Source organism: Pipra filicauda, unplaced genomic scaffold (assembly GCF_003945595.2).
Source record: "Pipra filicauda isolate LSUMZ 115617 unplaced genomic scaffold, ASM394559v2 scaffold220_size1292976_pilon, whole genome shotgun sequence".
NCBI classification, from domain to species: Eukaryota; Metazoa; Chordata; class Aves; order Passeriformes; family Pipridae; genus Pipra; species Pipra filicauda.
Window position 1 is genome coordinate 22,866 of NW_024104333.1, and position 24,874 is coordinate 47,739.

General features: G+C 43.8%; 1 protein-coding gene and 1 long non-coding RNA gene across 2 annotated transcripts; one reads left to right on the forward strand and one right to left on the reverse strand.

Moving 5' to 3' along the window:
• Positions 1–264: 264 nt before the first annotated feature.
• On the reverse strand, positions 265–1,564 carry LOC120323264 (wiskott-Aldrich syndrome protein homolog 1-like; the record flags this gene model as incomplete). Its single annotated transcript, XM_039381407.1, has 3 exons — positions 1,120–1,564; positions 984–1,070; positions 265–343 (listed from the first exon to the last, which is right to left on the reverse strand). Coding segments are annotated over exons 1-3 (611 nt in total), but the record flags the coding sequence as incomplete, so codon positions are not given.
• A 17,673-nt stretch (positions 1,565–19,237) lies between these two features.
• On the forward strand, positions 19,238–21,238 carry LOC113983690. Its single transcript, XR_003539180.2, has 4 exons — positions 19,238–19,449; positions 19,846–19,922; positions 20,617–20,717; positions 21,047–21,238. It is a non-coding gene; the product is annotated as an uncharacterized LOC113983690 (long non-coding RNA).
• Positions 21,239–24,874: the final 3,636 nt, after the last annotated feature.

Genomic DNA, 24,874 nt, shown 5'->3' on the forward strand with positions numbered 1-24,874 from the left:
CCCCACTGAAATTCTTTTGATCCAGAGCACTGCACAGAGCAGAGTGGTGGCAAGAAGTATTCAAAAGCTTTACGATTTTTTCATATTAAAGCACACGCATGCAGAGCGTGTTTGTAGCAGCTGCTGCTACTGCAGTTCCAGAGGTAAAATAACACACGCTCTCACAGAGACATATACACACAAATATGTATCACGTCACATGTATACGTTGCATACATAGAAATACAGATACACAGAAGCAGAAGAGTTGGCAAAATGCCCTACCTGAGGATGGCTGTGTCCCCTTGCCTCACGGTGATGTTATCGGTACCTCGGGTAAAATCCACGCTGCGGACTGGCAGCCCTGTAGGGAGAAGGCAAAGCAATCTCAGTAGGACCAGCGGTAATTGTTTCCGATCAGGCTGAGCCCTTGCTACCATGGCTGGTCTTGTCGAGTTTCAGTCTCTACTTGTCTCTCTCTCTGCCTGTGTATGTGGACAGATAGATGTAGAAAGAAAAACAATAATAATAATGTACAACTCTCGCTCTGATCGACAGCCCAGAAAGGGGAGGTGATTTCACAGTCCTTCTTAGCTGCCACTTTCTCTTGCTCTTTTCTGTCTCTTGTTGGCTTCTTTCCCCACCTGGTCTTTTTTTTTTTTTTTTAAGATTTTCAAAAAAGAAAAAAAAGTCTTAGCACAGTCTTCAATTAAAAAAGAAGGGGGAAAAAAGAAGCAAGAGGAAAAAGTCAGGTAGCAAAATAATTACAAAATAATAACAATTAAATCGACCCGTTTAGAGTGATGTAGAGAGGTGGTAAAAAAAAAAAAAAAAAAAAAAAAAGGAAAAGGAACAAGAGGAATCCTGTGCCGCCGGGCTGCGGGAGGGGATGGTCCTGTGGCTGTGCAGCCTCCAGCCCCGCGCTCCCTCCTAACCCACTTTCCCAGGCGGAGCGAGGGAGGGAGGAGGAGGAGAAGAGAGAGAGAGGGAGGAGGGAGCCACACTCGTGAGACGGCAGCTCGGCACTACAGCGGCGGCGGCGGGCGCGGAGAGAGCCGCCAGCCGCGTTCCCCATCCCTCTCCCGCGGGCACAGCCCGCCCCGAGGCCCCCGCACCCCCACCCGCCCTCGCCGGGGAGCGGGGCTGCCCTGGGGGGACCGGGAAACGGCGGCCGGGCCGGGCCTCGGGGAGCTGGACGGCGGCTGGGAAGGGGAGGGGAGCCGGGCATTGCAGCAGGGAGAGGGGGCTTGTGAAGGGATGAGGGCTGGAGGACAGAGGGGGAAGCCACGAAGGAAAGGGGAGGAGGGAGAAGCAGAGAGGGAAGGGGATGGGAGAGGAAGAGAGGGCTGGGGAAAGGAGGAGAAAGAGAGCGCGAGCGGGAAGCAGCACCGGAGAGGAGAAAGCAGGAGCCGCCAGGAGATGCTGAGCGGGAGGGAGGCACAGGGAGCAGGGCAGAGAGAATGGAGGAAGGTACGGCCAATATTCTCAAGAGAAAATAGTGAGGAAAACGGGTCTGTGGCCAAAAGTGCAAACAACTTGGCTTAGCGGCCTGAAGCCACACGCTAACTGATTTACAGAGCAGCATCCTTGGCAACTGCCTCTGCACCCTCAAACCTTGCTTCTTCCCCTCTCAGACTTTCCCCTCGACAGATAAACAGTTGTACATCCCTCCCTCCCACCTCTCTCCACTCAGCCCTTCCCGCCCCCCGCCTCCTTTCCCAGCCGGAGGGACGGAGCGGAGACAATGCCGGCATTGAGCTGCCCGCGGTGTGAATGCTCGGCCTGTCCTCCCGGCTGCCGGCGCCCGCAGCTGAGCCCCGCGCCCGCCGGCAGCAGCGCTGCCCACCCGGGAACGCTCCCGCAACCCACATACCACCGCCACCGCAAAGAGAAGGGAGATTAAATTAATGGAGAGGAATAAGCTGTGTGTATTACTGCTGATGCCTGCCTGCCATTTCCCCAGCCCGATCTCTGCCCTGCGGGAGGGATGAGAACCGTTTCTAGGGATGCTTCGCTAGTGTAACCCTTCTGCAGCCACAGCACGGCGGGGCTGGGACGGGGAAGCAAAGAGGGAAGGCGTGGTTTGAGAGGGGTACAGAGAAGCAGGTGCAAGAACAGCCATGGGAGATCGGCTGAGAATTGCTGTCCTGCGGGATCACAGCGCTGCTACGTGTGTGTGCAGGAGGGAAAAAAACACTTGTACGATGCCTGCTTCACCTCTGCTCCTGAAGCCTTGTGGGATACAGTGGACACAAACTGGAGACACATAAGGAATGTCAGTGTGTTATGCGAATGGGCATATGGGATCAGATCAAAGGTCCCTCTAACCCTTAGTTTTGTCTCCAAGTGTAGCTTAAAGCCAGTTCCTAAGGAAACACACAAGCACAAGAGAAGCACTGCCCCAGGGCACTTATCTATTTCCAGTGATTTGTGGTTAAGTCATGTCCCCAGCCAATGGCACTGTCTTTGTAGTTAATGGTACTTGAATGATTTTCTTTTTTCCAGGAATGTGTCCAGTTGCTTTCTGAATGCCTAGAAACTGGCCCCTGCAGCCTTGGTATGGAAAGGCCGCACTGTTTATGAGTACTTAAACAATCCCTGCAAGTGTTAAAGGCACAGAAATTAAGGACTAAGGTCATGACACTGCTGCTCCAGTGCCACGCATGCAGTGGCAAAAAGAGATGACTGCTTTGTATTCAAGCCAAAAAGTGAGGCAAGTCAGACACTTCCTCTGCAGGAGACTTGACACCGATAGCACCAGAGGGAGAAGAATGAGGAGCTAAAGGGGTTAATCCACACACCAGATATTCCTAAGCTATTGCAGAGAGAGATGTCACCCGACAAGGATATTGCTCTGAAGAAGACCATGCTGCTGGCATCTGATTTCCGGCTAGTAACCACCACACTAGGGCAATGGACAGTGCAAGGGACAAAGATGCCATCAAGTTGCTGGCATGGCAGAAGATTGGCATCACCAACAGGAAACCCATGCACTCCTGTGCCAGAATTCGAGTACAGCTAAAAGACTTGGTCTCATATGAAGTAACCAATGAAAGAAATGCACCCCTCTTGCAAACCAGTGTTACATGGATCCTTTTTACAAGGGTGTCCCACATATGTTTCATCTACATTTAATAAGAGCTATTGTATGATAATTAAATGCCAGCAGAGTAAGGAAAACATATTTGTTGAAGATTAACTATTATGCAATGCAAGAAGCATCTGCCACCCAACTGCTAGAGCTCACTAAATATTTCCTTATCTCAGAGTATTTACTTAGGAGGCAATAACTATCCAGTTAAATCTAAATTTAATGCTTAGTTAAATATAGTTCATAGAAAGTGGCACCAATATGTTTTATACAGAGAACGACAGGGTTTCAGGGAGGGAAAAGGGAGGAATCCTGTCTCCAGACTCTAGTAACATCCTGATTTGAGATGGGACTGCATGTGGCCATGCCTCCCTACAAAGAGGGGTGGATCACTGTGGACTCTGAGCTGCCTCTCAGCTAATATGGCAGTGCTGGGAATGTCTTCATCTTTTTCTGCATTTATACAATCCTCATTAGAACCACCACAGCATAACTATTTAATAATAATAATAATAATCATAATAAACAGAGAGATGAGGAAGAAATTCCCTGAGGGTCTCATAAACCTTGGGAAAAAATAAAACAAAAACTAAAGCTGATAGATCTTATTTGCTTTTAGAAGCATATAGAAGCAAAAAGAAGGGGTTGCCTAGGTGTAAAAGGCCAAACAAGCAGGAATCACACAAATCCTAGGAGAGCGCCTCATGAGTAAAATAAATAATGTTATTTTTGTAGGTGTTCCCAGAAGAAATAACTCTCTGCACCCATCTCCCCCTGCTGGAAGCAGATAATGAACAGCAGGTCTGCTTTCTAACTTTCCTACCCTCCGAAAACTTGAGGAAAAATTCAGGTAAACAGTTAGAGCATGGACACCACAAATCCCTACTGCTGCCTTTTAATGCCACTTATCAATACTCCTGGTAGGTGCAGGACTGGCGGGACTAGCCTGGCTGACCAAATTTTGTCACCATGCAGTTCAGGAACGGATGGGCAGCACAAGCCCAGCCCTACAGGTACCATATAACCCTCCTCTAATGCAAAACACTTATACCCTGTTCAAAGGGAACAGGGCGTAGAGCACCACACTTTGATGAACGTGGGCTGTACGGCACAGTCAGAGACATGATAGAAAGGCTTGGATGACAGGTTCAGGAAGGTGTCTGTGTTTCCACCCTATGAGTGTGGGATTGTTCTGCATACAAGCTGGAAGGAAAACAGCAGCATGAGATAACATAGCCTGGTGAGCCTTACTTTCCCTGTGAGGGAAACCTGCTGAAGACATCACAGTCTGGATACTAAGCCAACTGAAGGAGAGGTGCTTCATGCTGGCCCTGGATGGACAGCCTGTGCTGAGATAGGCAGTGCTGAGATCCTCTGGGACAGGTACTCAGGTCACCTCCGCCTACCTGTGTGGGAGCTCAGTTTTACAGATGCTCATGGATTGACACTGGGAAAGCCTGAAGTACCATCTGCTTTTCATGGAGAGCCAAGAGACACTGAAAGCATGGACTGTGTCCACAAATAGGAATGGTGTAATGGTGTTTTTGTTTTTTTTGTTTTTTTTTTTTTTTTTGCATTTGAGGTGGCTAAATGCAAAGAGTGATCCATGGAAACTTCACTCAATGCCAACTGCAACAGCCATCTGTATGATGTGGATGGTTGCCCTCTAGGAGCTGAAATGAGGCTCATGAAATCACACCACAAACAGCCACAAAACAGCAACTGTTCTCACTTGACTTTCAAGCACTACTAGCCACACCTAAACTGGCAATTTGATTCCAAATATTGTTGGAATCAGGGAAAAGGCATTCTTAAACATACAAAACTGCTCGCACCAGTCTCCAGACCCTATAATGACCGACACAATTGTTTTAAGGGGACTGTATCATGGCTCTGTCAGCAGAGTCCAAGCATCTAGGGACTTTATTTGGGGTATCTGCAACAGTGAGCAAAAACATATGATGTTTTGTGAGCTATAACATGTTTAGTCAAGATACACTGCTGTACTCTGCAGCAATGCCTGCTCAAAGCTTCTCAGCCATGAAGAGAAAATGCAGTTTTGTCGCATTGGCAGAGGAGTTATGGAGAGGAACGAGGAAGAGCCGAAGGGGTTTTGCCACACGGGGAGGAAGATTAAGAGACCATGGCAGGACAGTGGTGATCTCCCCTTCCTCTCTTCACTCCTGTACTTGCAGCTCCTACATGTACACATTTCCACCCTGATGTGCAAGGGTGGCATCCCACTGCAATTAAGCATCTATGTACCACACTCCCTTAGATCTTGGGATACAGGGAGCCACAAGAGTAGGAGAAAAGGAGAAAAGGCAGGGCTAGAAGAGAAAATGAAAATCATTCGAATACACCAGATGCCTCAAGAGGCAAATTGAGGAGAAGGTGAGCATTAAATGGTAAATGCCCTTCTCATATTCCGAGAGTTACCATAGACCATACTTTGTCCATTCCTTCACCTACACCTCCCTGATAAAGTGGTCTCTAACTATGCCAGGCCAGAGTCTGCTGGAAAGAGCAGAGAAATAATTTCCATGACATCACTAGAAGGAAGTCTGCTAAGGACAGGATGCCATCTACCAAACATGATCCTGTGCCGACTAGAACATCAATGCCACTTATTTATATCCCCAAGGCACTTACGAAGGACATGTTATAGGAAAAAATTCTGTGGTTTGAGAAAAATATATGTATAAAATGGCTTTAATACTAGAAGTACTCATTCCTTAAAGTGCTTTAGGAAAGATATGGTTTTTATGAATATTTTGCAAGTCTATAAATTAAACTGGCTTTTGATACTGAAAATCAGAGTCAGCTTAGGGCTAAGACTCACATCCAGACATGTAATGCAAAAAGACCAAGTTTCTGCTGCAGTAAGGACCTCATTAGGTAGAAGGATTTACTGCACTGAGAGCACTCAGATAGGCCATAACTGCAGACGATAACATGCATGCACAACACCTCTTTCTAAGTGTGGCCACTGAGCTGTAACAGAACTTCCTGCCGTACAAGAACAATAGCTGATTTTCACAAATTTGTAACCTTGTTACTATGCAATCGATCTAGTTTCACAGTTGATGTCCTTGGTGTGGACAATTTACAGGTCAAGGGCTAGGCTCTCAATTGCTATAAGCTGACATATCACCACCAGTGTCAGAAGAGCTAGGCTGGTTTCCACCACCTAAACACGAGTTGTGAAGTTCATCTTCCTCTGCACTGCATGGGTAGAAAACTGTGTTATCACCTTTGAAAAACAAAAACTTGTTTGACTGGATAAAGACCGTGCTCTGACTTTCCAATTTAGAAAGTTTCACGTTTATTTAAAGACCAAATCTGAAGGCTGGACAGGAGGTAAATAGTAGCCTAAAGATGCCTTTTTTCATCAGTATGACCAAGCAGGATTAAAGAATTAGCACTGCAGTTCGTTTGTGGTCTTAATTACTGGTTGTTACCACAGCAAGTGCTTGTAGAACTACTTAGTCATTTGTAACAGGGTCCTTCCTGCTTGAGAGGGATGAGACATAGAGAGTGCTCCCTTTTTGATTAAAACAAAAGTTGCCCCTCCAGCCTGATGTAAACACAACAAGAATAAAAGTTGTCAATGGTTTCAAGAGTGTCACACTACCTTTTCCCTGAAAGATCACGTACCATTAGCGACTTCCTTACTAATACCTCAGGACTGGACTCTGCAGCTGCTGTTTGCCAGAGGGCGTCAAATCACTTCAAAAGCAGGGGAAGCCACGCTGCTCAGCCACTGCTGCTGCGTGGCAGGGAGCCAAGCTGCCTGCCATCTCCCAGCCCAGTCAGCAGTCCCAGTGGGAAACTGTGGGACCTGTCCTCACAAGAAAGGCTGGCTCATGGCTTCAGAAGCAGGAAAATAGCTGATCCCAGTTCGACATTTCTCACGGAGTGAGGCAATATGTTAACCTGTGTTTTTAAGTGTGGCTATAGGAATTAGGCATGCGAATCTAGACAAGCAGTCAGTACTTCCCACTGAAGACAGCTTCAAGATCTCTTTTTATATTTGGGAGTCCTGTTGCCTCACAAATGTCACATAACACTTGATGAGTTAGGCAGACCCAGAGTTCAACCTTAGAGGTCTTTAAATAGTTTACTTCCCATAGGAAGGCAGTAGCTCTCTTTGCTTAAATCCAAAAACTATCCACCCAAGTTGCCCCCCCAAAACTTTCCTCAGCACTGGAGAATTACTTGTACTGCCCTCAGCACAAGTAATTAGGATTGACTTCAGAGAAGGAGACTACAATGGTTAACAGTCCCTTCCAACAGAGAAGCAGAGGTGACCTAGAGGTTGGGAAGTTCTAGCAGGAATTGGGAGATACACCGTCCCAATTTCCTCAGCGTATTTGGGTAAATCACTTAATGAGTCATTCACAGAAGCACAAAAAGTTAATCTCCCTAGGCTCCCTCTGCCCTCAGAGAAGTAATCTTCTCTTGAGGGCACATCAGAGCAGATGTCTACTTTAACTGTATAAAATTGCCCTGTCTCTCAGGGTGTGTCAAAGTTTCCAGCTACATAGCAGAGATCCTAACATAAGCTTCCAATAGTCTAAAAAGTGTGAAGCACTGAAGACTGCAGGGTGATCTGACACAATCTGACACCACAATACAGAAAGCCCCTGCAAGACACAATCTACAGAACATGCCAGGCGTGACCTATTTCTAGCCCACTCTTTAACAGGCCCCAAAACAACTGCCTGGCAGTTGCAAGGGATGTAGATCGCTGCAGACAGGAATTCTATACAACTAAGAGGTGATCAAACCCGTTCTGCTGAGCCTTGATGCATATTCGATGGCCTGCTCTGGCATGGAGTTCTCAACACAATTCTAATGGATGAGAATAATCATTCTGACAGCAATGATCTTGAAAAGAGCTCCAAAGTCTTGCTGAAATGATACATGCTACACATCCATCGTTACCAGGGAATTATTTTTATTGTGAAGAATAGAGTGTGGGCAGGCTGTTGTGCCATACATTTTTGTCCATTACAGCAGCTCCAACATAGCTTTTATGAAACCTAAACTGAGGCCTTCAGCAAGACAAGAAAGATTCTCAAGATTTGTGATGTTATCAGGAGATCAGGCACTGTCAGAAAGCCTCACGTGCAACAAACAGGGAGAGAAATTTTTATGCAGAAATTTGGTAAAAGGTTCCTTTGAAACTATGACCTGCTTGAATTCAAGCTTCTGAAAACACTTCCAGTCATTTCACTGTGTTCAGGTCTGAAAATGAGGAAAACACATCTTTAACATGTCCAGATCTTCAAGACGAAAAGCAAGCAGAACTCTCTCACAGACAAAGACTCAGTTAAAACCACTCTTACAGGCTACAAGTCAGGGATGTCTCTGCATCAGCATTTGGAGTTAGTGCCTACCTAGTCTTTCAACATATACTTTTTAACATTTTACCTTTTCTTCTCATCTTTCCCATACTGCTACTCTCCTCCAATCTCCTCACCCTGATATTTTCAAGTTTATCTCCCTTTCCTAGGTTGCTCCCATGCCTCATTTCTGTCATCCTATCGAGCTGCCTGCCTCAAGGCACAGAAACTCACCCACTTCTTGAGTTCAATGACTAACTATCACACAGGTTAAGAATTTTTCCTGTTGTTTTAACCACAAATGTTATTTCCTTTATCATCCAGCAACTGAATTGAATCATGCCTTTGTCTGCTTAAATGGTTGCCTGTTGTTAAATACTATCTCCTCAATGCATTATGTTGTATCTGTTTGAGTCTTACTTTGTACCACTTTTGTTCCTAGTCCAATACTTTGCCACAAATGCCTGACATCTGATGCCGGAGAGGGAAATAGGGTGTTTTCAGCAGCCTCTAACAGAGCTGGCAGATAAATACCACTGTCCTGAGGATGAGCCAGATAGCAAAGAAGTAGGGCCAAAGGTAGGCACTTTAGGTCTAAGTCTAAGCATACAGAAGGGGAAAGTAGAAGTTATAGGGCAACCCCAGATGTATGTACAGAGCAGTGCCATGGAAAGGGACCTGGGGGTCCTGGTTGACAGCAAGTTGAATATGAGTCAGCAGTGCCCTGGCAGCCAGGAGGGCCAGCCGTGTTCTGAGGGGCATCAGGCAAAACATTGCCAGTCGGTTGAGGGAGGGGATTGTCCCGCTCTGCTCTGACCTGGGGCGGCCTCACCTTGAATACTGTGGCAGTTTTGGGCACCACAGTATAGGAAAGATATTAAGCTATTAGAGAGCAGTGAAGATGGTGAAGGGCCTTGAGGGGAAGCCATATGAGGAGTGGCTGAGGTCACTTGGTCTGTTCAGTCTGGAGAAGACTGAGGAGAGACCTCATTGCAGTTACAACTTCCTTGTGAGGGGAAGAGGAGGGAAAGGCACTGATCTCTTCTCTGTGGTGACCAGTGACAGGACCTGAGGGAATGGCCTGAAGTTCTGTCAGGGGCGGTTTAGGTTGGATATTAGAAAAAGCATCTTCTCCCAGAGGGTGGTTGGGTGCTGGAAGAGGCTCCCCAGGTAACTGGTCACATCGCCAATCCTGCCAGACTTCAAAAAGCGTTTGGATAATACTCTCAGACACATGGTGTGATTCTTGGGGATGGTCCTGTGCACGGCTAAGAGCTGGACTCGATGATCTTTGTGGGTCCCTTTTCATTGTGATTCTGTGAAGTTGGAGGGAACAACAGAGGACCTGCCCACCAAGAGGTGCAGGAATAAGGTGGCTCCTCAGGGGGAGGAGGCATTTTGCTGAAGGCGATTCCACCATCTGGTTATGTCAGACAGAACCGAGGAATTTCCAGTTCTACAGTTGGATGCATCAGCCATGCAGCTGTATGGCTTATGGGCTTCGCTGCTTGCAGCAGCAGGAGACCTCATCTCAGAACCACCCTGATGCCATTTCATTCCAAGTCATGTTTAAATCAGCTTGGATAAGTCGAAACAAACCCAAGTGTGGCCAAACTTGCAAACTGCTCAGATGAAGCAATACCTATCAGAAAAAGCAATACTTTTCAAGGGACAGGAATTCTTCTCTGAATCACTGCTAAAGACACTGCTAAGGCTGGGCTGAATAAGGGATGCACACATCCTGAAACAGCTTCCTAAAGCAGAGGTCTGGGGTGGGCTATTTATAAAAGCCTTCCAGATAAGACAGAGAATAGGCAGGTGTTCTCCTGGAGGGGCATAAAATCCATGTGGGAACATGATCTGGCTCAGGTCCTGAAATGCCAGCAAATGCATCCCCCCGCTACTGACAATTTACTCAGCTCAAGCAACCTGTTAGATCCGGCAGCTGGCAGGGCTTTATAAAACAAAGAGCTCACAACCCAAACAGGAATGGAAGCATTGCTTCCTGTGAAACCCCTGGGGGGTTGTGCACAGTCCTGGCCTTCAGCAACACTTTATTACCTTCTTAATTTATACAACAGACCACTAGTTTTTAAATAATGTAATGAGCCTGCTAGCTTCTTCCAGCAGGCAGAGATCAGGGAAGGACAAAGAGCAGGTTGGGCAGAGCACTATAGCAGCTGGCTGAACAAAGGCAAGTGATGTGAAAAAATCACTAAAGTTGGATCAGACTGGAGCAGGGTAAAAAGGAAAAGACCAAAGAAAACCTTTGATGAAGAGATGGAGCTCTGAATAGGGCACTTACATGCTTCATTACTTGCCCTCTGATAGAGGAATGGACTGGAAGATGAACTCCATATACCTCACCCGTTGAACTTGGCTAAGTCTACCTCAAGTGTTCTCTGAGAATATCTGATTACTTTTTAGCTGAAGTCATTGTCCATAACACCTTTTCACCTTTTCTTTCTGTCTGCAAGGAATCATCCTGTGTTTGCCAGACATCAGTGGGAATCCAGGGGAGGCCTGAATTTGTGAAATGGAGGGCTCCAAGTCACTCAAGCATCTGCTTCTGAGCTTTTGGTAAGCAACCACTTTCACATACAGTTATGAGAAAGAACAGTAAAAATTGTTTACCAGAGATGCTTTACAACTGGTGAGTGTATAGCATGAAGGAGCTGGCAGGAAAGCTTTTTACAGGCCTTGGGACGATAAAACCTGCTGCCAAATGCAAGCAGTTACCAGCTGATGTGGTGAGGATCTGAGAAAAAAGGAGCCTAAAGCTCAAAGAATTTTCCCATACAAGTTGTCTATCAGTGTCTGAGATGTCAAAGGCAACCCTGACAGGTTCTACAGTCGGATGCAGCGGCCTCTTGGATGAATTCTGACCCTGATATAATCAAGCGAAGCTTTGCCGCCAGTTTCTGTGGGGCTACAATTTCACCTCTTGAAGTCTGCCTTTCTCGCATTCCCTGTAAACTCCTCTTGGTTGGAGGATGAATGCAACACAAAGAATAAAGCAAACATGGAAATTAAGGCACACCTTCAGATTCATGTCAATTTAACTGAATTACAACAATTTTCCATTGCTCATCAAAGTGAGGAACAACAGTAAATCTGTCTGGCTTCAGACAGACCCAGCATAAGAAAATTAAGTGCAAATTTCTCCTGCACCCGACTGGTTCAGGACACCCCTGTTCTGTCCATCAATGTGCCCTGGTATTCCTGCCCGCTCTCACCATCTGCTGATGTAGCTAAGTCCTGAAAAGAAGAAGCTGCTACTGCCCATGAATTTTTAATGTAGCAAGGAAAAGGCTGCACGAAGAAGAATATTTGGTGGCATTTACTCCCTATGATCAAAGCCATTTCATGTCTCTTATGTGATATTATTAGAACACAATATGAAGTGAAAGCAGTGTTCAAACTAAGGTTCCTATTCAAGAAACATTTTCTGCAGGGGAGAATGCAAGAACCAATGCCAGTAGAAAGTCCCTATTCTTACAGCCTCTTTCTGCCTATGTGTATCAGCAGGGCATCACATGACAGAAAAAGCCAAGCAGGTACTTTAAGTCCAGTACCCTCTATCCAAGCATGATGCTAAATGGGACATCCCCACTCACCTGTGAATGCTTCCCAACACCTGAAAGCACTTGTATGGCCAGCAGTAAGGGACCCAAGTCTAAAGAGGTAGTAACATGCCACAGAAGGAGCTGTATTTTAGGTCCCTGCTGTTACTGGTATTTTTTAAATAAAACTCACAAACCCAGCAGTTACTTCTGTACTGACCGTGTGCTTGTACACACCAAGCAACCACCCAAGAGAATGTAATGCCATAGAGAGAACTGACATGACCTGTCTCTATCCTGTCACTAGCTGAGCCAATCCACCAGTGCCAAGAGGCAGATGAAGACCATACAGGAAAATCTGTTAAGCACCCACACAGGAGGAAGGAAATTTTCAGCTAACAGGAAAGAGGTACTGGGGTTCAAACAGATTTGGCTCTTTGGAAGTATAGATTAATTCCAGACCTTTCCTTTTCTCTTCTCTACTAAAGGACATAATACAGTACATATACTAATGTAAGTTATTGAAAAGCTTCTTCCTCTGACTTCAGACAAGCTGTCTGCATATCCCTGACAAACATGGATGCATGAGAATATTCCCCTGGGAAATATCTCCACTAGCTGAATATGATGTAATTACAAATCGTCCAGTCTTATCCACCATCATTCAATCAACAACAACACTCAGACACCAAGAGGCCACACTGATCAGACTCCTAGCCACCAGCAATGTACGGATCACACTCACTGTTGGTCGAGAACTTTCTGAAACAAATCCATCCACTACTGGTAAGTGTTTGATGAGTGCTTCGTGAAAAGCCAATGCCTTGTCCACAATATACCTTTGATGGTACTGAGGATGCATTGCTCACACCAGCTGAAATTTTCAGCCTCTATTCCATGGCTTAAAGATGGAGATATCTGTAAGTAAGGGTCAAGGTTCAAAAAGCGTTGAAAATATTTGCCCATTGAGTCACATAGCTAATACAAGACTTGAATGCTCACTGTAAATCATCACACCAACACATTTGCACTAATACCACACAAGCAAAGTCAAAGGAACCACAAGTGAAGCTCAAGCGAAATTTAAACATTTTGGTGAACATAATGTCTGTAAATGAATTCTGAGAGCCATCACGAAAATATTTACATAGGTAACAGGAAGCTTCTGGATGGCCCTTGCTGCTTTTTTCTTCTGAGCTGGACTCCAAGAAAGCTGGGGATGGGGTTTTTACAAGGGCACATTGTGATAGGTAGGTTTAGATTAGACATCAGAAAGAAATTCTTTACTGTGAGGGTGGTGAGACAGGCACTGGACAGGTTGCCCAGAGGAGCTGTGGATGCCCCACCCATGCACAAGGCCAGATTAGATGGGGCTTTGAGCAACCTGGTCTAGTGAAAGGTGTCCCTTCCCATGGAATCGGGTTTGGAACTAGATAGTATTTAAGATCCCTTCAAACCCAAGCCATTCTATGATTCTATGACTCTGTTAAAGGCTCTGTACTGGACAGCTCTTTCTATGCCACTGTGCAAATCAAGCAGTACTGATTGAAGCAGAGAAAGGCCATGAACACTCAAAAATGTCCAAAGAAAACTACAAGAAATCAACACTTAATATATAATGTGTCTGCAGTCCCTCAAAGCTCTGCAATGAGAAAGCTCCATGAAGCAGAAGTTCTGTTCATATACAAGAAAGTAGGAATGTGTTATGGCTTAAATCTCTGGAGTGAAGAAGGTGGTTTGCTCTTTACTGCCACAGAGAATTGCACAAAGGATTTAGGTTTCACAGAGGGTGAACTCTCCCCACTCCACCTGCACAGCACAGCAGAGCTGAGGGTGATGTACCAGGCACTGCAAATCCATAAGGAAAGAAACTGGTGAAGGAGGGTCAGGGTACAGTCCTTTGTGGAAAGGGGCATATGACACCATCATGCCCTTTGTGTGCGTGAGTGCAAGAAAAGTGAGATCGGCATACAGGATATTCCAACCTACTGGGATGACTGAAAAGAACAAATATTAAGTTTTAGGCTCCATGGCCTTTTTGTCAGGGAGCAATGCTTACGACAAGAAAACAAACCAAATCAGCTTAGATAGAAAGGGCAAAAATGCCCATATTTCACCCTGAAATCAAGACTTCCTTATAACTTCCAGTATGATCCTTCAGCTTTCTAAAGATCTCCTCAATATCAGGAGCCAATCTTAAAACACACTGTTTGAGTACCTTGGCCAGGGCAGAGTCAATGTATTGATGACTGAGGAACATACAGTGTACTTTTAGTTTACTAGATGTATTCAACTCCCTACAGAAAGATTCAAGATGTCATCAGTATTGGACAGATGACCCTTAGGTGTGCAGTCAAGAGCTTTTACAATATGAAGCTGGTGTCCATTGTTTCTAGTTCCTGTAGTATCTCTCCATAAAGCTGACAGTGTTTGGATAGCTGTAAGGGAGATGGATGGGGTTGAGTATACAGAGAAAAACATTTTGTGATTGGAATGTGATTATCGAGCTAATGAAGCTCTAATGGCAAATCCAAAAAGGATGTACGAGCTGCTCAATGTGGTCCGATTCCCTGAATCCAGCTCTTGTCTTCCTCAATGTCCTGGTTTCGGCTGGAATAGAGTTAATTTTTTTCTTAGTAGCTGGAACAATGCTGTGTTTTGGATTCAGTATGAGAATAATGTTGATAAGATACCAATGTTTTGGCTGCTGCTAAGTAGTGCTTTCCCTAAGTCAAGGACTTTTTCATTCCCCGTGCTCTGCCAATGAGAAAGTGCACAAAAAGCCATGGGGGAGCATGGTCAGGACAGCTGATTCCAACTGGCCAAAGGAACATTTCTTATCATACAATGTCATGCTCAGTTTATATACAGTTGTGGAAGTTATCCAGAAGGGGGGCTGACTGCAGTTTGGGGATGGGTTTGGCATCGGTCAGCGGGTGGTGAGCAATTGTGTTATGTGTGCACCATTTGTTTTTTCTCGGGTTTTCTCTCTCTCTTCTTTTTATTATTATTGTTATTATATTGTATTTTGTTTCAGTTGTTGGACTGTTCTTGTCTCAATCCATGAGTTTTACTATTTTTTTCCCCCTCATTCTCCTCCCCATCCACTGTGCTGGTGGAGGGAGGTGACCAAGCAGCTGCATGATGCTGCTGTCTGGGGTTAAACCATGACACTTGGTTATTTCACCAGAGTGGAAGAGATTGCCAAATACTAGCATTCCCCTGAAAAATGCAAAGCTGTTCTGATGACTCATCTGGCAGCTACAGCAACTACTTCATATTAATACTAAGTCATAACACAAAACTTTGGAAAATTAGGGTAAAGGGAAATAGATGTTAAACCTAGAAAATGTTTCAAAAAAACCCACCCACCCACCCACCCAAACCAAACCAAAAAACAAAAACAAACAAACAAATAACAAAAAACTAAAACCCAAAGCATTCAGTATTATTTGTAAATTCCTTCCATTTGTCTTAGACCAGACAGAGAAATGATTAATGCTTTCTCATTATTTTGTAACAACATTTGGAATATAAGCAATGAAAAGTAAAGAAGAAAAACCAATGTAAAAACATTTCTTCTTATTCCCTCATCAGACATCTTCAAAAGAAAATACAAAAAGCCACAGTAAGACTTATATTCAATCAGAAGAAAGGAAAATCCCAATTAGGGTGTGCATTTAGGATTTTAACTTGGTATAGATGTTCTTTTAATAAAACTATTCTTACTGGCTCTGTTCGTACTGGGATTTAAGAAGTGCAAAGAACACATATTTAGCTAGCTAATGTGTATTAACAGCTTAGCACAAATAAGGCAGTATGCTTCCATGATGTATTAAAAATCAGTTAGTTAAACCTCAAGCTACTTCTTGCCATTATGCTTAACGTATGTTAAAATCATACTGTCTCGTTTTCATTAGGCTGTTAATACATGCCCCCAAAGACAGCTTCACCTTAAAGCTCCCATGAGAAAGACCTAAAGGTTTAGCTCCGTTGGCAAAGCCATCTTAAGTTGACATTCTGCTGATGCAGCTGTAACATACTTCCTGTCTCTTCACTCCCCCAGTAAACACTCTTGGCAAAAAGATTACAAGGCCAGAGAGCTGCGCCTGCACTTTGGCTACAAAGCAGTGTCACATTCAGCATCCTGTGTCCTCATGCCTACGATTAGAGCAACAAAGGTCCAAGGCATGGACCTGATCCTGGGCACAAGAAAGTGGAGGCCAGCCTGCCAGGTTGGCAGAATTTCATGTGCTGCTTGTCAATTCACACAGACAAATTGAGGCTTATCCTGAAATTGTCTTGCTTTGGGTCATGACTGCTGACCATAGCGTAGGAAAGAAAATGCTACTTGTCCCAGTACCTGTGTGAATCCATCCTGATTTTTCTTTCCTAAATTGAAGCATTCCATAAGATTTCCCCAAATCTACAAGTTACTTTTACATGACTCAGATTTAGATTTTCAACATTAATTCCAAAAGAAAATTCCCTGCCTCTAAGGTATGACAATGCATTAAATATACCCACTGCCCTTTCAGAAAAACAACCAGTCCCCATATAGTCATCACTGTCATTGTGCTGTTTCTCTGGGCGACTTACTGAACAAGAAATTTTATTCTTTCTTCTGCCTTTTTACTTGCTCAGGTGGGACAGTCACCTGGATGTCACCAGGCCAGAGACCTAGTTGGTGAGGCCTAGTGGTGCCTAGTCAGGCACCAAACCACCATCAACAGGGTATAAAAGGGGCTCTTAAGGTCCTGGTGACACATTCGCTGCGTGTACTTCCTCTGCTTTACAGCTGACTCACAGGAGAACGACCAGGCTCTCTCCAGAACAGGAAAAATAACTGCATATTATCTCTTTAAAAGCCTCATAATCCTCAGGCAACAACTGAGTAGTAACTGCAGTGACGGGCAAAATCTTTCTGCTTCATATTAATAAACCCCAACACAATATTACTGCTTGCTGCATCAAAGGCTTTTACGTAAATGACCTTTTATTTCTTTTTACACTGAAACAAAGAATACACGTGTGGAAGGACTTGGATGTTAAAGACTTTGTTTAGGTTTCCATTTGGTGCATCATGTTGGCTTTTGAAATAAATAGAAAGCAAACAAAGAGTGAAATGGGGGAAAAGCAAATAATCTCTATGTTTTAATGGTCTGACGTCATTTTCCAGACCATTTTAGATACTTTCAAGAAGAAAGCATCTTCTCCAAAAAAGTATCACTGTTACCTTTTTAAGGAGACCAACTGCCCAGTGTCACTCTTGAGAGTCACTGCTTGCCTTATGCTGACACAGGGACACACAAAGCCATGACAACAAGGGAGTGCCCACCAATGCCAGTTATGTCTTCTGCAAATGCTTTTTCTCTAGATGGTACAATGCAATTATGAAGTATTCTGCACAGTTTCATCTTATTCCCATAAATTACATAGACAGAAAGAGCCTGCTCCAAAATGTGGCACCTGTGGAACTGAGTTACCCACTCATGTCCACTGATGTCCTTACTATGTGGCAGCTTCTTATCCTATGGGGAATGGCTGCTGGGTGATATGAATACCTCTAGATCACTTCCACAGATGTCCTGGTTCATACTTGGGTTGCAGATCAGGTCACTAACAGCTGGAACTGCAAGGTTCCTTTCCCTCAGTGACATCATGGCACTGATAGTTCTACCATGACAACAGAACACACTAGATAGGTTAGTGCATATTTGTTTGCCTGGTCCTAAACCCTCCCTTAGAATATACATTAAGCTCCAGCCAGTACTGCCTCGCCAGGTGGTCTATCTTTGCTGGAGGACCTTAGGTAAACCAGTCAGATTTTTACTGGGTAGTTTTGTAGGGACAAACACATTCCCCAGTGTAGCCATGAGGTTCCACTGACATGACACTGGCCTTGCACGAGCATGATGCCTTATGGGGAGCTGTAGCACAGCCAGGAAGAATGGCTGAAGAGAGCACTGAGGCCTTTAAACTACAGGTCCCATGACAGCCAGGGATAATGACGGGTAAAGAAAGGTTTTCTGCAAACTGGTTAAATTAAAAAGTAGTAGTAGGAGTAGTCTGTTTGAGCTGACTAGAAACACAGTACTTCATTTAGACCTTCCCAGAAAAATGATAAAAGGTACTTCAAAAATAATAAGAACAGTAATAATAAAAGAGGTGAAAATCACACCATTCCCAAAGTTTTGTAAACCATATTTTCCGTTTTAAATCATTGTAGACATCAAATTTCAGAGAGTCTTATCCTTGCTAGCAGTTCCCACTATTTTATCTGTAGTATCTAACAACTGGAGCTTTGCATCTCCTCTCTTCATTACCATCCTGATAATAGCATCCTGTACAAATGCAGGCAGATTTGAACTTCCATCAGAGAACTGTAGCAGCTGCTGAGCAGGGAGAGGATTTTATTTTTTTCTTTCTTTTAAAACAATTAAAAAGAAGTATCTGACTGTTTCTATGAAAACTGTGGACTGGACAACATCTTTTTAAAAAACATCACTGGCTGAAAACTGGCAGTCGCTCCGTCAGTATGACAGAACAATTAAAACCAGTATGACAATAATTAGCACTTCTATAGTTCTTTTCATCCATGGATATCAAAGCACTTCACAGAAACAAGTGCAGCTACCTCAGTTTTTAAAGCTGAGCTTAGAAAAAAAACAAATCAGAACTTATTCTGTGTGGAAAATTTCAACAACTTCATCATTATTCATCCTAAATTAGAGAAAAGAGTTGAAATATTTTTTACAAATTTCCAAAATCAAGAATGCTTAAAAAAAGTGCCACGGTTGATTAGGAAATTTTGGTGGGTTTGATGGAACCAAACATTCAGCCATTCTGAATTTAGTGCATTTTTGTTTTTTTGAGTCTCTCAACAATACATCTGCCTTTGGGAAGGGAATGCCTCCTGGGAGCTGTAGTTCCTGTTTTTCCACTGAACTTGATAACTCTCTTAGTTAGGCGCTGCTTGTCCCCATCCTGCCCTAAGGCTGGGCCTCCCTATCCTACTGCTCTGCAGAAAAACATCATCAAACTGTTCCTTACTGCCTCTACTGAGCTCCTGAATGAGAGGCACTGACTGCAGCAAGGAGGGCTGGACAATTCAGTGAAGAAGTAAATATAAAGCTGAATAGCCCCAATAACATGCTTTAGGTGCCAGTCCAATTCTCCTTCTATGAGTCAGTAAAGCATCCTACAGTAGATTTGACTTTTTGGGATGAGTTCTTTCAGGTCAAGCCTGTGTACAGGGAGCTGAAGGAGGGATTTTCTGCTGCAGCTGGCACCTTGGGTTTATGTCTGCAGCTGATATGGTCATCATGTCCACTTGTTCGCAGCTTACAGGGTTGTTCTTTCAAGGACTGGCCTGTCTAGAATTGGCGGGGAAGAGGAGGAAAGGTCATGATTGCTACTTACAGATGTCTCACCTCAAATTAAAGCTGCTGTTATAACTTGACAGAAGGTGGGTTACATACCCAGATGATTGCTGATATGGCACCCTTCTCTGTAAGTTGCATAGTTTTAATATCAGCAATGCCCCATGACTCCTCTCAGCTACCACGTCAGGTACGACAAAGAGCTTCCTCTCCAGTGAGGCTGGAAATGTGCATGGGACCAGAGGGAGCCTGAATAAGCTGCTGCTTTTCTAGGAAAGCCCATTTACATTTACTGCATTTCTAGAACTGGCCTGAATGTTTCAATGCTTTACTTGTGCTCCCCTTACACACACACTGGGGCAATTTATCTTGGTAGTCCCAACTACTACAATACTGAAGGGGGGACTTTGATAACTGATCAAACAAGACTAAGCTGATTAAACTTCTGCTGTTTTCTGAGACTGTTCCTTTAATAATTTCAGAGCCACAAACCTCAGGGAGACTGCAGGTTCATGAGGGAGAAATCAAGGAGAAGCATTTAACATTGCTACTAATTTAGGTAATGTTACTAGAACCAAAGTAGACGTTTGCAGGCGCAGAGCATGTGGCAATTGAACAGTATCAAATTCAGCTGATTATTCATGATTACACATACAAGCAACCCAGTTAACTCTTTAAACCTAACCTGGTAAAACAGGATGGCCAGATGTAAACAAACATCACCCTGGGGAAAATCAGGTCAAAGTCTACCCTTACAAACATGCCTTTTCCCTTTATTTTAGTGTACTATACAGATTTTTATTTTTTTTCAAAAATGCTTCTGATACTATGTCTGATTGTAAAAACCTGACATACATTATGGTGACTCATTCCCAGATGCTTATTGTATCAACCATTTACATGTATGTCAGATCTTGTTACTCAACACCTGAGTTACACACATAGCACAGCTTAACCTCACTGGGTAAAACCATCCAAAACCAATTCCAGCAAACAACCAAAGCATTATTGCATTTAAATAAATAAATAAATATTTCTGGACAAAAGCCTAACTTGTAAAAGGCCTCTCAGGCCTATATTTCTCTACTTGCATATTTGCACAACTGAAGAAAGAAACAGGACTTTTCCCCGGATCTACCTCTAAGCAACATACTCCATCACCTCAAATGTTGACAGCTGCAAAGGAATGGAGGACAACGACAGAACTGCTCTGATGATGACTTGGGACTGACGACTGATCTGGCATTTTTCAGTTGTAGGACAAAGTTCCCAGACACCTTTGTGAGTAGGGGCAGGTGGATTGGGACTGCCACTGTTGAAGGCTATCCACTCTGTAACAAGACATGTATTGAAGGTAATTTGAAAATCTCCCTAATTTCTAGGTTTAACAAGTGCATGATGCCTGGCTCAGACAGTTCTCAGTTAAGAAACATGGAGCGGATGCTGATGCTTAGAACAATCTTTTACGTGAAATGTATACCTTCGTCTGTCAAAACATAAATAATGTACTGGGACAGTGTCACCTTGTGGTTGTTTGCTGACATAGCGGCCAGCCGAGGGGATACTCCCTGTACCTAACTCCCTCGCCCCCAAAAGCCTTTATTCAGGAATGTCAGCCTTGCAAATTTCCTTTGGGGTGAAATAGGACCTCCATGATCTGTCCACTCTCTACCCTCCATGCAGGTGTTAGCAGCTTTTGCACTAATGGTTCCAAAAGCCCTCACAGAGGTACAAAGGCATTAAACAACTGGGAGAACTCTACAACTTGTACTGGCTTCAAAAGTCTGGGAGAGAAAGATGTGTGAAGAAGGAAGCTGCCAAGTTCCTAAATGGGAGCTTTGACTTTAGGCAATAAAATTCCACTTCTCCCTTTTTGAATCTCCTGCCTTGCAAGGTAAATTCAAAGGACTGGCAATGGATTTTGAAAACTGTTGTGTAGAAAGAGGAAAAAATACAGCCGTAATCCAAAGCAAGGAAATTCAGACACCAAACTGTGCTCTTAATGGAGAACTAATGAATGTTAATTAACCACCAATTGACAAAAAAACATATTTACTGTAGTTTAACAGCTCTGCAAATAAGCACAAACTCATTTACACATGTTTAAACCTTAATAAATACATTTGCAGTCACTGGTCGCTTAAGTTGATTTTCAAACTGTCCCTTATAGTAAACATAAAAGGGTACATTTGGTTGCAAAAGTTATTACACATTAATTAAACATCAGCTCATTGCAGAAAACTAAATAAGTTAATGGCAAATGACCTCTTTCATCAATACTGGTTTATTACACAGCTATTAAGAGCTGTACACAAAAATGAAGAAAAAGCACCATGCGATTAAGCTTTGTCTCTGTGCTGTCACCCACACCTTTGCAAAGCTCTCCCTGATAAGGGAGGGTTCCCCAGGCACTGTGCACAAGTGAGGAGGGACAGCATGTCATGCAGTAACATTACTGCAGGCAATGCTCTAAGCAGCAGGTTTCTTCAGTGCAGTAAGCATGCAACAGAATTTAGAAAACTCGTTTTGAGCAGAAGGCATGGGATGGAAGAGTGTGTAGTGACACTTAGGAGGAAAGGTGGTGTGAAGAATACTTGCAGAGTTTTCATTTTCTGAATTTATTTCATTCAATCCTGTGAGCCTTTCATTTGATTCCTTTTTCTGACTTTCTCAGTTTGGACAATACCATCTTCTCTTCTGTTGCTACATTTGTTGTCCATTCAAAATGGTGCAAGAACTTTCTCTGCAGCTTTCACTATGATCCTGCATTCCTTCTCTTGTCCTATTCCCTGGTATATCCCTTAAGGTTGCTTCTAAACTACATCCATATATTTTGCCCTAAAAGCACTGCACTCACTTCCCAAAGGTCTGTAACAAGGGTTAAGCCTTTAATGTGTGTTAAATTCTCTAAGATCCCCTCGCAGAAAATTCTGGACTTAAATAAAAGATAAACATCACCTCCCTTTCGTGTACTTCTTTAAGGAACACACAGCATAAAACCAAGTCAAATGGTATTTATCTCAGGTTGGTTCATTCTCCAATGCTGTTGCAGAAGCCTCCAGTGGAGGGAGCTTAAAATAACTAAAAAAAAAGCTTTACCTTCAAGAGACTGACTTAATTAAGTCATTGTTTTGTATTTATACAAAAAAAGAAAAAAACTCAGGAAAGGAGAAAAGGAAATAATCAGCATTCATCAAATGGGAAAAGTCCAGATCAAACGGTGAAGAAGTGTTTTCAGACTTTGAGAGAATACAAATAGTGTGAAATAGAAAACACAAATTAAATTAAGAATCATAAAATTTTCTCTGTTTGCACAGCTCAGGCAACACTGTCTGAAGCCAATTTATTACCAGGCTCCACAACAAATAAGCTCACATGATTCCCACACTGAAATAACCTTTACTCATTTCACAATAAAACAACCATAGGGGTCTGGTAAGCAAAGATGAATTATAGCTGCTTGTCAGAAATAATTATGATAATCCCTCCCACTCCCACAGTATTTGAGGATTATAACCACCTTTACAGACAGCACAACACTCTCAAATACACAATGCAACATAGCAAAAGTATGTCATCAACAAGTTCTGAGATGGAGAAACTGAGGCACAGGCAGAGGAAGTTAATCAGTCCACAGCCACAGCGTTACTCTGATCCCTGTTCCCACCTTGGCCTCAGTCCCTTGAGAGTGGAAACGATTCCACTGATTTCAGTGGACTTCTTTCGTTTTACACACTGCTGTCACAATCTCAACAGATGGACTGCAGCTGCACTCAGGCTCTGTGATTACGGGCCAGTGTCCTCTTGTGCTACACAAAACAAACTGAAAGAGCCGAACAAAACAAGATTTCCCTGTCCAAGAGCTTGCAAAGGAGATGAGACTGCAACCCTTTGTGTTTGACTTGGTAATTGTGCCTGTATAGGATGGATCTGTTATTATCTGGCAATCCTCATGGATTGAGGACCTTCATGGCTGGGAGGAGTCTTCTCTAATGTTGAGGGTATGTGTTGCATTCTAGTGATTGAATTTATGGAAAAGCACAGGCTGAGTTATATCCTCCAAACTGTGCAATTTCCCCTTCAGCATAGGGGGGCAACACCGACGTTTGTGAGAACTGAAGCAAAAAATTATTTTTAAGCCCTTGTGTGTGTCGAGGGTTTTGCCTTTGGTAGAACCTTAGCACAACAAAATTCTGGCTGGTCCACATCAAGTTCCCTCCAGGCATCCACAGGCTTGCACATCCTTCTCTTTGCACAGGCTGCAAATCCTTCTCTTTGATAACCCAGACTTTTCCTAACTGTGGCCCTACCTCACATCCAGCTTTCCTGCTGAGGCTATACCATTAAAAGGAAGCAGAACAACAGCAGTGCTTTCAGGAAAGTGATACCTCTGCATCTGGTGTACTTTAAAGGCACCCAGGCTGTTCTGCGTTCACAAGGCACAACTCACATGATATCTGTCAGCCAAAGACATCCAAGGCAGTTGTGCCAAGCTGCCTTTTTCTTCTCAGTTACAGACAACTGTGAAGTCCCTCTCTTTCCCCAGATGTTCTTGCATGCTTCATTGCAAAAAAATAAGTGTCTGTCAAAACCACCCGTGCCCGCTCCCAGGGAAACAGTAGCCAGGGGCAAGGTGTGTGGGGGAGTGTCCTTTTTAGAATCTGCAGCCTCATTAAAGTAATTGGCATCTGGACTCGATTTTGTAAGCTCAATGCCAAAGGGGCTGATGGGGTAACTAATGCTGTGGAGTCAGAGCCAGAAACTGCATAGCAGGCTTCTGAATGTGGTCTCTGGCAAGATCTACGCAATGAAATGACATTATGGCTTTGCCATACATTACATGCAAATTAGAAGAGGTTGGCAGCCATGCAACTGGCATACCATAGCAGCAATCATCCTTACAGGATGTAGAAGGCAAGGCTATTCATACTCAACCCAGCAGAGGGGTGGGAAAGGGAAAGACGATGCTCGCACAATACACCTGCTTGCCTCCTTTCCCCTCTGAGTGACCTAAAGGCTTTTCCCAGTGCACAGCCCCTGGTGTTCCTAACTTATTTTTCAGCCTTAGCAGAAGGTATGATTTTTTTTTTCCTACATCTGTCCAAAATTCCTTTCAAATGTCTGCTGTTCTCTGTCTCTGCTTCTCCCAAAGTATCCTTGCCTTAGTGCCGAGTAGCTGCAGGATATGAACAACAAAATGTCTGTCTGCAGGTGCTGAGAATTGATAGATGCAGACAGCTGGCTGGCCAGCCGGGACTTCACCTGTTTTACTGTTGATGAACTGCTCTTTCTGTACTTTAATTGATTTTAATGTTTCCCCCACTTAGGTAGGTATCTCCTCCTCTTTAACCTTTTGTATTTTCTCTGAACTGTTTGGTCTACAGAATCTACACCTAAGCTTCCCAAAATCATACAGCATACTCTGATGACAGAGGACAGATGCCAACCTCCTGGTTCCCTATTTTCAAAGTGATGAGTACTAATAAGTTGGGGAAATGTTAATGAAAGGGG